The sequence below is a fragment of the Orcinus orca genome, chromosome 19 (genome assembly GCF_937001465.1).
Source record: "Orcinus orca chromosome 19, mOrcOrc1.1, whole genome shotgun sequence".
In the NCBI taxonomy this organism is placed as follows: Eukaryota; Metazoa; Chordata; class Mammalia; order Artiodactyla; family Delphinidae; genus Orcinus; species Orcinus orca.
Window position 1 is genome coordinate 2,925,974 of NC_064577.1, and position 11,773 is coordinate 2,937,746.

Below are 11,773 nucleotides of genomic sequence, written 5' to 3' on the forward strand. Positions count from 1 at the left end.
AATTAAATTTTCATTTCTAACTAAAGCTAAGAATAACCAGAGTTCACAACTACAAAAAAATAACATACTACACTATTTTCTGGTTCCAGTCAACCTTCTGAGTAAAGGAAATCAATGTGTGCAAAAATGGAAGAGAACACCACTTCTTCAGTATAGTTAATAAACTGTATTAAGAAGATTACAATTTTTAAAATGACTTGACATTTTCAAAGAGTTCAGTGAACACCACCACTTTACCTTTAAATATAAGCACGCTCTTTTTCAGAAATTTAACCTTACCTGTCCTGCACTGGGGAAAAGAGGCTTAGTAACTGGAGGCTGTGGAGCTGGAACTGTTGCTGTTGGTGCAGGTGGTCTGTTAAGAATACCTGGCGCTGAAACAGCCTGTGCTTGAGTCATCGGAGGAATTCCAGGACGTGGAACAGGAGGGGGCATACCTGCAGAGAAGAAATACTGGAGTGGGACCCTGTTGCTGAAACATTTAGTTCAGAAAAAATACTTCCTCAAAACTTTGCCATTAAAACATACTAAATTAAATTAAAAATGATTCAAGGAAATTCCCTGGCAGTCCAGTGGTTAGGACTCGGCTTTCACTGCTATGGCCCGGGATCAATCCCTGGTAAGGGAACCAACAAGATCTCATAAGCCGTGCGGCACAGACACACACAAAACAAGATTCTATACTACGAAGTTATCAATACTGACGACTGACTGCTGAACTCAATGAAGCCCAAAGTACTTGGGCACCTGCCCCCTTGGAACAGTTTTGCCTCCAACTTTCTACACCTTTGCGTCTCTTCAGAATTTTGGGACGTGAAAGATACCACTAGAAACCCTGTATATGGGCAAAGCCAACAATTAGGCTTATTGATATTACTGATGCAGCAAATTTTTGAAACATATAGAATTATTTCAATCATCTAACAGACAGATGTTTCCAGAACTCTAATGCGAACTACAGTAAAAACTGTTAATAGGTCAAATACCCATAAAAATTATTCCAGAAACTAAGTTATTCCTTTAAGTGTGCTTTAAATACACAAATTTTCCTAAAATATACCACTCGGCATTCTTTGAAGTTCCTCAATGTAACTTAAAACTTTTACTGACTTCACATTACCAAATGAACATAGGTTATTTTTCTGTATTCATTTAAATGCCTAAAATTATCTCAGAGCATGATGTATGTGAAGCTGTTGCCTATAAATTAATGATTGCACTGGCATGATTCAAATTTTGCTGCTGATTTTTCTGTTCCTTTTAAACCAACTATCACTTGAGTACATCTGAATCTGCTATGGACTGCAAACCAAACTTGCTAGGATTAAAACGCTAGGCAATGGACTCAGAAAGCCTCATGAAGACCTCTGTGGCACATTTACTGGGCTAACCAAATCCCTTTCCCCACACTGTAGGCTAAAAAGTCAAGATACTTATTTCCCATGCTTCCCTGCACCTAGAAGCTCCATTAGACCTATTTCTGGCCAATGATATGTAAGAGGCTAAGGAGATTCTGGGAAAGTTACTTTGTTCCCTAATACAAGAAAAAGGAAAGCACCCTTTCTTGCCTGAGATTTTATAACTACTGAGTTACATGTCTGAGAGAGAAAGCTAAGGTTGGCAAAGTGGAAAATTTTTAAAGTATGGGTTCTTATTATCACTGGAGCCACTGAGTCTACCACTTTTAGGTTGAGTGAGATAATAAATACCTACGTGGTTTAATAGTTTGTTGGATTTCTCTATTACTTGTTAAGAGTCTCCAGTACTTGCCTAAAATATTCCTAACAGATATAACCACTCTTAAGTCACAGGCTCAGTGACTCATTCTGGTGGCTTTGAGGACTACTTTTACTATCTATTTCAAAACTCGGAACTCAGAACAAAACGAGATCATCACATTTCTCATAGTAATTTTAAAAAGAAGTCACTAACCTATAGAAACTTTAAAAATTACACCAATTTTAAAACTGCACCTCGCAGTGGTTGAGAGTCCACCTGCCGATGCAGGGGACACAGGTTTGTGCCCCGGTCTGGGAAGATCCCACCTGCCGCAGAGCGGCGGGGCCCGTGAGCCATGGCCACTAAGCCTGCGTGTCTGGAGCCTGTGTTCCGCAACGGGAGAGGCCACGACAGTGAGAGGCCCGCGTACCGCAAAAAACAAACAAAAAAAAACTGCACCAATGCCCACAAATCTGCTGTCTAAAATACTTAAGAATAAAGCACTTCTGTCATATTAAAAAGGAAACTGTCTAACATTTCATACCTGGTGGCATACCAGGCATCAGAGGTGGTATTCCCGGTCCAGGTGGCATCATTCCACCCATTGGCATCATTCTATTAGAAAGCAAATTTCAAGAGACAACTAAAGTTAATTAACAGTATAAAACATTAGAAAATATTTTGGCTAAAGCCTGAAACAACAATAGATAAGACTTGAATTTGACCCCTAATATCAAATCAAGCTGAAAGAACACACAACACACTAAAACAATTCTATCAAAATAAATTCCCTAAAAACCAGCGAACTCTTTGTTTACCAGTAAAATAGGGGAAAAAATTCAGTCTTTGTTAACAGAACATTTTAATACATTTAAAGTCATTGAGAACAATTATTATACTCTCCTTAATATAAACAAGAGGCCTTATCCAAAATGTGCGTAACTGGAAAACAAAATCACCTTTTGTCTCACTTGGAAAATATCCACAGAATATTAATCAAAAAAAAACCCTCTATATTTTAGAGTTATCAGATTTTTTCAAAAAGAAAATACTGAATGTACTCTGTGGAGTAAAGATTTGTTTTGGACAGGCACGGAAAAACTACCATCAAAATTAAAGATAATCAAAAGTAAACTCAGAATCCCTACTTTTCATGTACGAAGTTGCTATCACTAAACCAGGACTTAAAAACACAACCCATATTTGTTTTCCTTTCCTTAAAAGAGCTCACCTTCAAATATCAGTGTCCAATTCACTTAAAAAATTACCAAGTTTGTGAATTAATGATTTAGGATTCTTATCAGAATAACTTCTATATATAGGTTTTATCAGAAGAAAAATCAATTACCTTCTATAGTAACACAGCACGTAATTTGGCAAAGGAATATATACTCTTTCTTAAATATCACCCCTTTTTACTAAGTCCCCTTACTTTTAGCAGTTTGGGGAAAACAGCTGCACAATTAGAAAATGCTTTGTTTATATGAGTCTATTACGATTTCCTCACAGATGTTTTAGTTCCCTCCTTTAAGAGATCTGTGTCAATCAGTTTGCAAAGTTTAGAAGTTTTAGTGAGGAAGATTAGAAAACTTCTGAAGTCAACTTAATAGATTACCATTAAACACACAAAAAAATGACATTATGATTATACCTCCTGAATTACATTACGAATGAGATGCTTACATGTTTTCACCGCAAAATGACTGGGTGTATTTTCTCTGATGATGCAATCTGTGAAAATGTATGACAAAATCAAAATCTAACTGATTTTCAAAATACAGTGGGAAAGTGTATTGTATACCTCTCACATCCAACAATATTTAAATAAAAGTGATGGGCACGAGCACCTCATATTCATTTTAGTTCTTGATGACTTGACAAATAAATCATTTACAGAGTTTGCTTCTTCTCACAACTACGAAGTGTCATGGACAGTTTTGAATCTCAGAAACTCAAATCTACAACCAACTACTTTAATTACATCAGATGCAACTGAAGCAGATGGCTGCCTACATACACCCTAAAACCCAAAAATCTATTCTCTTCAGAGTCAAATTTATATTCCTTAAATTTATTAGTAGATCCCTTTATTAGGTAAGTTTAATAGTTACAGAGCCCATACCTTTTAGAAGCAAAAAGAAAAAAAAAAAAAACACAGCAAAGTAACATTTAAGTGATGTAACACACCCAAGTTGAAAAAGATCATTCTAGGCACAAGCCCACAAGTCAATTAAAAGAGTTTTCTTACCCAGGTGGCATTCCTGGCATAACTGGTGGCATTCCTGGCATCAGAGGAGGAACACCTGGCATTAATGGAGGTATGCCTACAAACAAGTATTTCAACCAAAAAAATAAAAAAGGGTTAAGAGGAAAAAATTAATACTTCTAAACTGTATCAACAAAGACCTGAGAGTGTTAAATTGTAAGAAGCCTTATGTGCTACCTGGAGGCATTCCTGGTGCTCCTGGAACTGGTGGTAGTCCTGGTTGTGCCATTGGCGGGATATAGCCTTGTTGAGGTTGAACAGGCTGTGGTTGAAATGAAGTTGAAGCTGCAGAGTCATCATCATCATATTCATCAGAATCCTCTTGTTGCTTCTTTTTTTGACTCTCTGCTAAAAAAGTTTAAATTAATTTTTCCCATAGAGTAAAAAAAGAAAACCTAAGCAAGTTTAAGACATTCAACATTTAAAATTTTTATTTCAGTGCAAGTAGCTCCTGAGATTTTTCTTCCAAAAAAACTCAGTTAACACTGCTCTTTACTCTTTAAATGTTTTTTCAATCTGTATTAAGCAAGAAAGAAGGTTAACATCCTTTCCCTATTCTATGGCAGGTAAAGAACATTTTCCTAAAGCAGTTATACTTTTAAAAAACAGCTTTCTATTCCACTCCAAAAGGTAAACTATGAAAACTAGTCTGACCTCTCCAGAATGCTTTTCAAAACAAAAGATTTCATAGTTTATTAGTAAGTTTCTATCATTTGGATAGGAGAGGGCTGCAAATCCCAAGTCAAATACACCACTAAAAAAATTTACAATTAGTGGTTTCATAAATCAAAACAAGCTACCTTCCTTTTCAAAGGCCTCAGCACTTGCTAAATCCACCTGGAATTCAGTTATGAGTAAAAATATAATAAAATGTATGGAATGATCCAAATGCTACCACATATACAAATAAGATACATTAACTTCGAACATAAGACAAAACAAAAAAACCTCAAATTGAAATTCTGAATAGAACTAACATCTACCATTAAATTTATACTTGAAAATATTGTAATAATACTCACTAGTTAAGCTATATCAAGAAAAAGCATACATCTTAGCATTTACCTTGTGTTTTCTGTTCAAGAAGTCGTCTTCTTTCATCCATGTCTTTTTCTGGAATACCTTCCATACCATATATTTCCAACTCTATGTCTGTTCTCCCAGGTATTGCATTTGGTACTGCATCTATTGTCTCTTTATGCACCTAACATTAAAAAACAAACCAAAAAGACCCCACACAAACAAAACAAAAACCTTCCATTAGATAAACAAAAGTGCCTCATGAAAGTCTTTTAAAGAGTACTTTTATATTACTCAGAGACCACTTAGTATAATGGTTAAGAATGACCGGTTCCACAGTGAGACTATGTGGATTCAACCCCCAGCTTTATGGCCTATTAGCTATGTGAGATTAGGCAAATTCTTTGACCTAAGCCTCAGTTTACTTCACCTATTCAGCACCTAACTTCTGGGGTCATTTTTAGGATTAAAACAGATACTGTGTATGTAAAAAGCACTTGGCAATGTGAAGCACGTAGCAAGGGCTCAATAAACAATTTCAAGTTTACCTTATAACCTTGATTGCTTGAATTATTAAAAATGAACTAATAGTGCTACTCAAATCAGGGAAGTGTGAACTAAGTAAAGCTTATGAAGTCTTAAAATTAAGTATTAAAATAAGTAAATTTTCCAAGAATGTATCCTGAGACAGCTAGTAGCTACAAACCACAAAAGTGACATTTCCAATTAGCGTTACCCGTAACTAATGAGTCACCTGAAGAGCTTAACACTGCCACAGTAGTGATCCTGTCATTTTCCACCTCTGAATTTATTTGGCAGATCACAAAAAGAAGTCCTTCAGAGGTTTTATTGTAAAATAAAACACTGGGGATCTAGCACCTTTTTTCACTGTATGGTTTTGCTAGATCAAACATTTCTAACCCTCAAACGCAAATAACTTTTGCCAATATGCTAAAATCCCTGTCGGTCTTGGTTTCTTCCGCAAAAGGTATTACCTTAGGCTAAAGGATGTCAAAGTATTTTGCCTAAATTATCAGCTTCACCTGGAAGCTTATTAGAAATGCAAATTCTACGCCAATAAAAATTTTAAAACAATAAATAAGAAATGCAAATTATCAGGCCACACCTGAGCCCTACTGAATCAGAAACTCTTGGGTGGAACTGCAAATCTATCTAACAAGACTTCAAGGTGATTCCTTTGCATACTCAAGTTTGAGAACCACTTATTTAGGTTAATGACTTGGATATATTGGTCCAAGTAATACTCAATTTTTCTTTCCTTCCAAGACACTTTCATGGAAGAATAGAAAGGTAATTAAAGAAAACTAAGTATTTTCCTGGAAGAGTATCTCAAAGATTTTAAAAAGTGATATGCAAATCAAATTCACAAATTATCTTATTGTGATTAAAAGATCCATGAATAAAGCTACTCAATAAATGACAATCACCATTTCCTAAATTTTTTGGAACATGTTACTTCTCTTGATGAAGGCAGATGAAGTAACTCATACATATGTTCTCTGAAAAAATACAATTACATTCACATACACATTAACTAGTTTTCACTACATTTCTAAGTGATGAAGGAAAGAAATATCTTAATTAAAAGGTATTGGAAAGAGAAGAAAAAATAACGCCATTCACTCAAAATCTTCCCAACCTTATGTTACAGCCAGAATTAGATTTCTTAGAGTCTTACATAGTAGAAATTAGTATGGTCTCGGCTGAAAAGATAGGCGCAAACATTGATGTAAAGCATCTAAATTACTAATGTCCTAAACTAATCTATAAAACTCCAGCATGTGTCTGATTTAACTGCCATGCCTATCTCACAAGCTCCTGTGAAATTATGGTAAGAACATATAAACAGAAGCACTTAGTCAATTAAAGATTATTACTAGTAGTTTAACTAATCTTCCAGCTTCCACTCACTCCATTTCTCTGCTCTTCTCTATAGTACAACTCCTTGAAATAGCACCTCTAGTTTCCCCTCTCATTTTCTCTTGCAAGCATTCCTATCAGCCTTTCATCCTCTACATTCTAGGAAATCACTCTTGGCAAGTAACCAATGACCTCTAGTTTGATTAATCCAATCTTAGTCCTGGGCTTAACTAACCTACCACCAGCGTTTGACTTAAATAACTAACTCACTCCTTGAAACATTTCACTTGGCTTCCACGGCACTACTCTCTTGGTTTTCCTACCTTTTCAATCTTGATTGGTTTCTCTTAATCTTCTGACCTCTAAATGCTGGGAGTGGCCCATGGTGGTGTCGTTGGCACCACTTTTCTATCTATATTCTACTCCCTAAGGACATATAATATCATGGCTTAAAATAGCCATCCTTATACTGTATCCCCCCAAATTTCTATCACCAGCTCCAACCTCTCTGAACTGCAGACCTGTAGATTCAACTGCTTATATGACATCTCCATCTGGATATTCAACAGACCTCCTCAAAATCTCAAAACTAACATACCCACACTCAAAATTAACATAAGATGATCTTGATAGCCTCATCCCTAAGCCTATTTTTCCTGCAGCTTTCCACATTTCAGTACAGTCGTCCCTTGATATCAAGGCATGACTGGTTCCAGGACCACTCCCCCCAATACCAAGGATGCTCAAGTCCCTTATATAAAATGGCGCAGTACAGTTAGCCCTCTGTATCCACGGATTCTGTACACGTGGATTCAACTTACCGAATTTCAATTGCGGTATAATACGCAGATGTGGATACCAAGGGCCAAATGAATACAGTAACTCACTTTTCACACTGCTCAGGCCAAATACTTTCAGAACATCCTCCACTCCTCACTTTCTCATACTCCACATCTAATTCATCAGCAAATTCTCTGTCACCATCACCTCTTGCCTGGTCTCCTAAGTGGTCTTACTGCACTCTACAGTCTACTCTCAACCCTGCAGCCAAAATGACTCTTTAAAAAGTGTGCCAAAGCATGTTACATCTCAATTAAAACCTCCCATTTCACTCAGTATTAAAGAAAATGGCCTACAACAGCCTGCAAACCCTCCTATGTAAAGTAAGCACATTGCTGTCCTTGCCCTCAATATAGGAGAATGCCCCTGAAGTGAAGGTCTTTCATCTGCTGTTCCCTGGAATCTCTCCCTCACCTCCTTTCAGATCTCTGTTCAGATGTCAGTTTCTCATTCAGGCCTGTACTACCTTGTGGCCCTCCCCTATCCCCCCTACCTAGTTTTAACCCCTACCTAGTTTTGGTTTCCTCTGTCACATATCAGCATAAAATTAAATATTTATAGATTGTTCTCCTCCACAATGTAAATCTAAACTCCACAATGATGACTTTAATTTATTCACTGCTGTATATTCAGTGCCTAAAACACTGTACAGTACTGTCTCACAGAAACTTTGTGATAAATGGTCATGTTCTGCATCTGTACTATCCAATACAATAGTCATCCACCAGTCACTTGTGGCTGAGCACAGGAAATGTGACTGTAATGTAACTGAGGAACTGAAGTTTTAAGTTTTAAATTTCTGTTTAAATAGCCACAAGTAACTAGTGACTACCACAGTGGAAAATTGTGGGTCTCATATTTTTAAATGGATACTGAATTGCTATTATAGCGACATAATTGGAGTGAAACAGATCTTTATAAACTTATTTTTAAACTCAGGGAAGCAATATCTTGTTTTAATTTACCTCCCTGCCTCCTACCAACAGTAGTTTCCAATGAATGGGGATTTGCTCATCTCACATCTCTCTAGGGTCCAATTAGGCAAAAATTCAGGCAGCTCTAGGACTGGCAAAAGTAGAAGAAATAATGTTGAATAAAAAAGGTACTTATTAGATCTTCAAAAATATAAATTACAAAGCCCTCCCCACCTAGTAGTTAAGAACTCAAGAAACCTAGAAATTATTAAGTGAAACACAACGTCACCATTCCAAAAGAGGTCCATGGGATAAATGGTAGCTTAGCCCCAGGCAACAGATTTTAACAAATCGTTCAAAGACAGTGAGTAATGGTGGTTAATTATGTACTAATTCTTATGGGATTGGATTTGGTCAGACTGCCCACAAAATTTAAATCACTGATCCTTGTTCTCTTAGCCAAGTACTGACGAAATACTTCGTGATCTTAACCTAATTGTCACCCATCTAAATCTAGGATAAAAGGTATTATCAATAATTTAAAGGTAAATAGTAGCATAAACTCTTTAAACATGAAAAATCAATTGTTTATCTTCTCAATGGCTAAAGAACAGGTTTTTTTTAATTTTAAAGCTTACTGGTCATCGTACCTAACCTTTTGCAATAAACAACAAAAAAAACTCTACAGCTATCAAAGAGAAATTCAAGATTTTTTCATGTTGTTTCCAAACTACAAGAGAGCAAAAATTAAATACGAAAGAAACTCCTTACCTGCATGCAATGAATAGCTAAGCCAGGTCCTGTATACAATTTCTTATGACATATATGACATTTAAAATGCTTTGCTTTTTGGTGCTGTATAAGGATCTTCTCATCATCAAAATCTCTATTACAATACCTGATCACTATTGTTAAGGTACAAAACTAGCACAATAGCGACACTGCCTATAAAAAATAAATCTGTAATGAAAGAGAATAGTAGTAACATTAAAAACAGGCAACAACTAAAACCAAGAGTACTTTATATAAAGTCTACTTTTGATATTTATTATACAACTAAGGATTAACCTGCCACATAATTTTGGAATTTTCAATGTCCTGGAAGCTCATAATCTCACATTATCTCTTCACCACCCCTAAATAAACACATCTCAGTAGGCAGTATAGTTTTGTCAAATTCCCGCGTTTCACAGATTTATGTGAAATTAACTTTTCTTTTGTTCAATGTCTCAACATTTACAAATGCACACTGTGAACTGGAAGGGTTCAAAATGTTTTTAAAAAAAAACAAACCCAAAGTTAATGTGGACAGATCTTCAAAAATTAGAAGATAAAAATAATCGAAATACTAAGAATTTACCTAACATTTAAAATTTAATGTTTATATTATTTAGAATCTGAAAATAAGTTCATTGCGACAATTTCCTATGAACAATCCACAAAGCTGCTTGCAATTCCGTACGAATTTGTCGCCCAAAAATGTATATAAACTCACAGATAAGTTCTGTTAATAATACTGAGAATTCTTCTCTCCCTTGTCAGATTATCCTAAAAGCACTTTACAAAATCTGTAACCGGTTTTCAACTATTATATAAATAAATGCAGCGTTTTTAGGTACCAGACAGTAAATAAAATCAACTGAAACGTAAAGTTTACTAACGTTTCGGGGGGGGGGGGAACCGACGCCACGTTTCCTTATTAAGAGGCACTTTCTCACTGCAATAAAACAGGTAAAAAGATAACAAGAAACCCCACCCTGTAAGAGAACGCTTCTCCAAGATTAAGGCGTCAGTGGGTGGGAGGCGGAAGCTAGATCTTCCCCCCAACCCCCAGCAAAAAAAAAAGGGGGGGGCGTCGAAATCAGGGTTGACTAACATAAGCCTTTACTAAACCACCGATTCTACAAAAAAAAAAAAAAAAAAAAAGAAAAAAGAAAAGAGTGGGTGACCGACTCCGGAAGCTCCCCCCTTATCCGCCACAGAGTCAGTAAGCGTACTATACTCGAAGCTCAAGTCCCTTTGTTGAACCGTCACCAAAACAACGGAGTGTGGCAGAAGACTCCTCAGGGGACTCTGTCCTTGGTGAAGGGGGTGCAAGCCGCTCCCCGCGGGTCAACGCTCGCACCAAACCAAGACCCTCCTGAGTCACGGAGTCCCACGACCCACAACTGACAGAGCTTCTCGCCCCAGGGACCCCATTTTCCGAGAAACCTTCCCAAATCTGAGCCCAGCCACCAAACCACCGACCCCGAGGCCTAAATCCCACTCTCCGCCATAGGCCAAAGCCAGGCCTCCCCGTCCCGGTCACCACCAACCGGCGCCCCCGCTCGGCCTCGACTTCAAACCGACAAAGGATACCAGCACCACGGCTTCAGCTGCTTCTTCTTCTTGCGACCCATAACTGCGCTCTACCGACAGAAAAAAAAGGAGGAGAAAACAAGCAGGAAAAACTAGCCAAAGAGTCTCTCACTCTTCCGACCCAACCGCCACCTCCGGGTCCCACAGGAAACAGCCACAAAATGGCCGACGCCCTCGCTCGCTGCTCTGCCTCCCGTCAGGCACTGCGGCCGGGGGCGGTGCCAGGCAGGGGAGGTTCACATGACGAGGCCTACGCCCTGAGTGGGCGGACACTCGCGCCAGCGGAGGGCCGGCTGCCATCTTGTCCGTGCGTCCGGTCCGGGTTCTCCCGTGCGTGCGAATTACTCCGGGTTTACTTTGTTTATAAAAGAGCCGATGATACGTAGGTGCGCCGAGACAGCGCGAATTGGAGGAAAAAAAAACCTCAATAGGTTACCAGAGTAATTCAAGGTAAACTACAAATAAAGGATAATTGAGACAGCGCCCAATTTTTCTTTTGTTTCATTTGCCGGATTACTCCTTTCTGTAGTAACTGTCGGACGTTTGCCTACTAAGTCGAAGAAGTCGGAGTCTTTGCCTTGTAATTCACAGATCGGTGACGGATGCGTAAACGACGCAGCGTGACCACCGCGGTGACGGAAATTCGAGGTGCTGCGGAACCTCAGAGGAGAGGAACCGTTTACAGGGCCTTGGCGGTCATTGGGGTATCGAGGAAGGTTTCCTGCAGGGTCAATGGGAGCAAACGAGGTGGAGGAGAGGGTATCTCACTCAGGGC

The 11,773-nt window shown here is 38.1% G+C and overlaps 1 protein-coding gene across 9 annotated transcripts in view; it reads right to left on the reverse strand.

The window, feature by feature from the left end:
* ZNF207 (zinc finger protein 207) overlaps nucleotides 1-11,180 on the reverse strand; it is a 57,745-nt gene extending 46,565 nt beyond the window's left edge. For 4 of the 9 annotated variants that reach the window (XM_049701806.1, XM_049701805.1, XM_049701804.1 and 1 more), the window contains exons 1-8: nucleotides 10,999-11,167; nucleotides 9,412-9,538; nucleotides 5,051-5,189; nucleotides 4,163-4,333; nucleotides 3,968-4,043; nucleotides 3,403-3,450; nucleotides 2,264-2,334; nucleotides 280-437 (exon numbers count right to left, since the gene is read on the reverse strand). In XM_049701806.1, coding sequence (XP_049557763.1) covers nucleotides 280-437; nucleotides 2,264-2,334; nucleotides 3,403-3,450; nucleotides 3,968-4,043; nucleotides 4,163-4,333; nucleotides 5,051-5,189; nucleotides 9,412-9,538; nucleotides 10,999-11,039 — 831 coding nt within the window. In that variant the 5' untranslated portion in view covers nucleotides 11,040-11,167. Of the gene's footprint in view, nucleotides 1-279; nucleotides 438-2,263; nucleotides 2,335-3,402; nucleotides 3,451-3,967; nucleotides 4,044-4,162; nucleotides 4,334-5,050; nucleotides 5,190-9,411; nucleotides 9,539-10,998 lie in introns of all 9 variants that reach the window. The other 5 variants (XM_049701811.1, XM_049701807.1, XM_049701810.1 and 2 more) reach the window with 5 other exon arrangements.
* Between the last annotated feature and the right edge of the window lie 593 nt (nucleotides 11,181-11,773).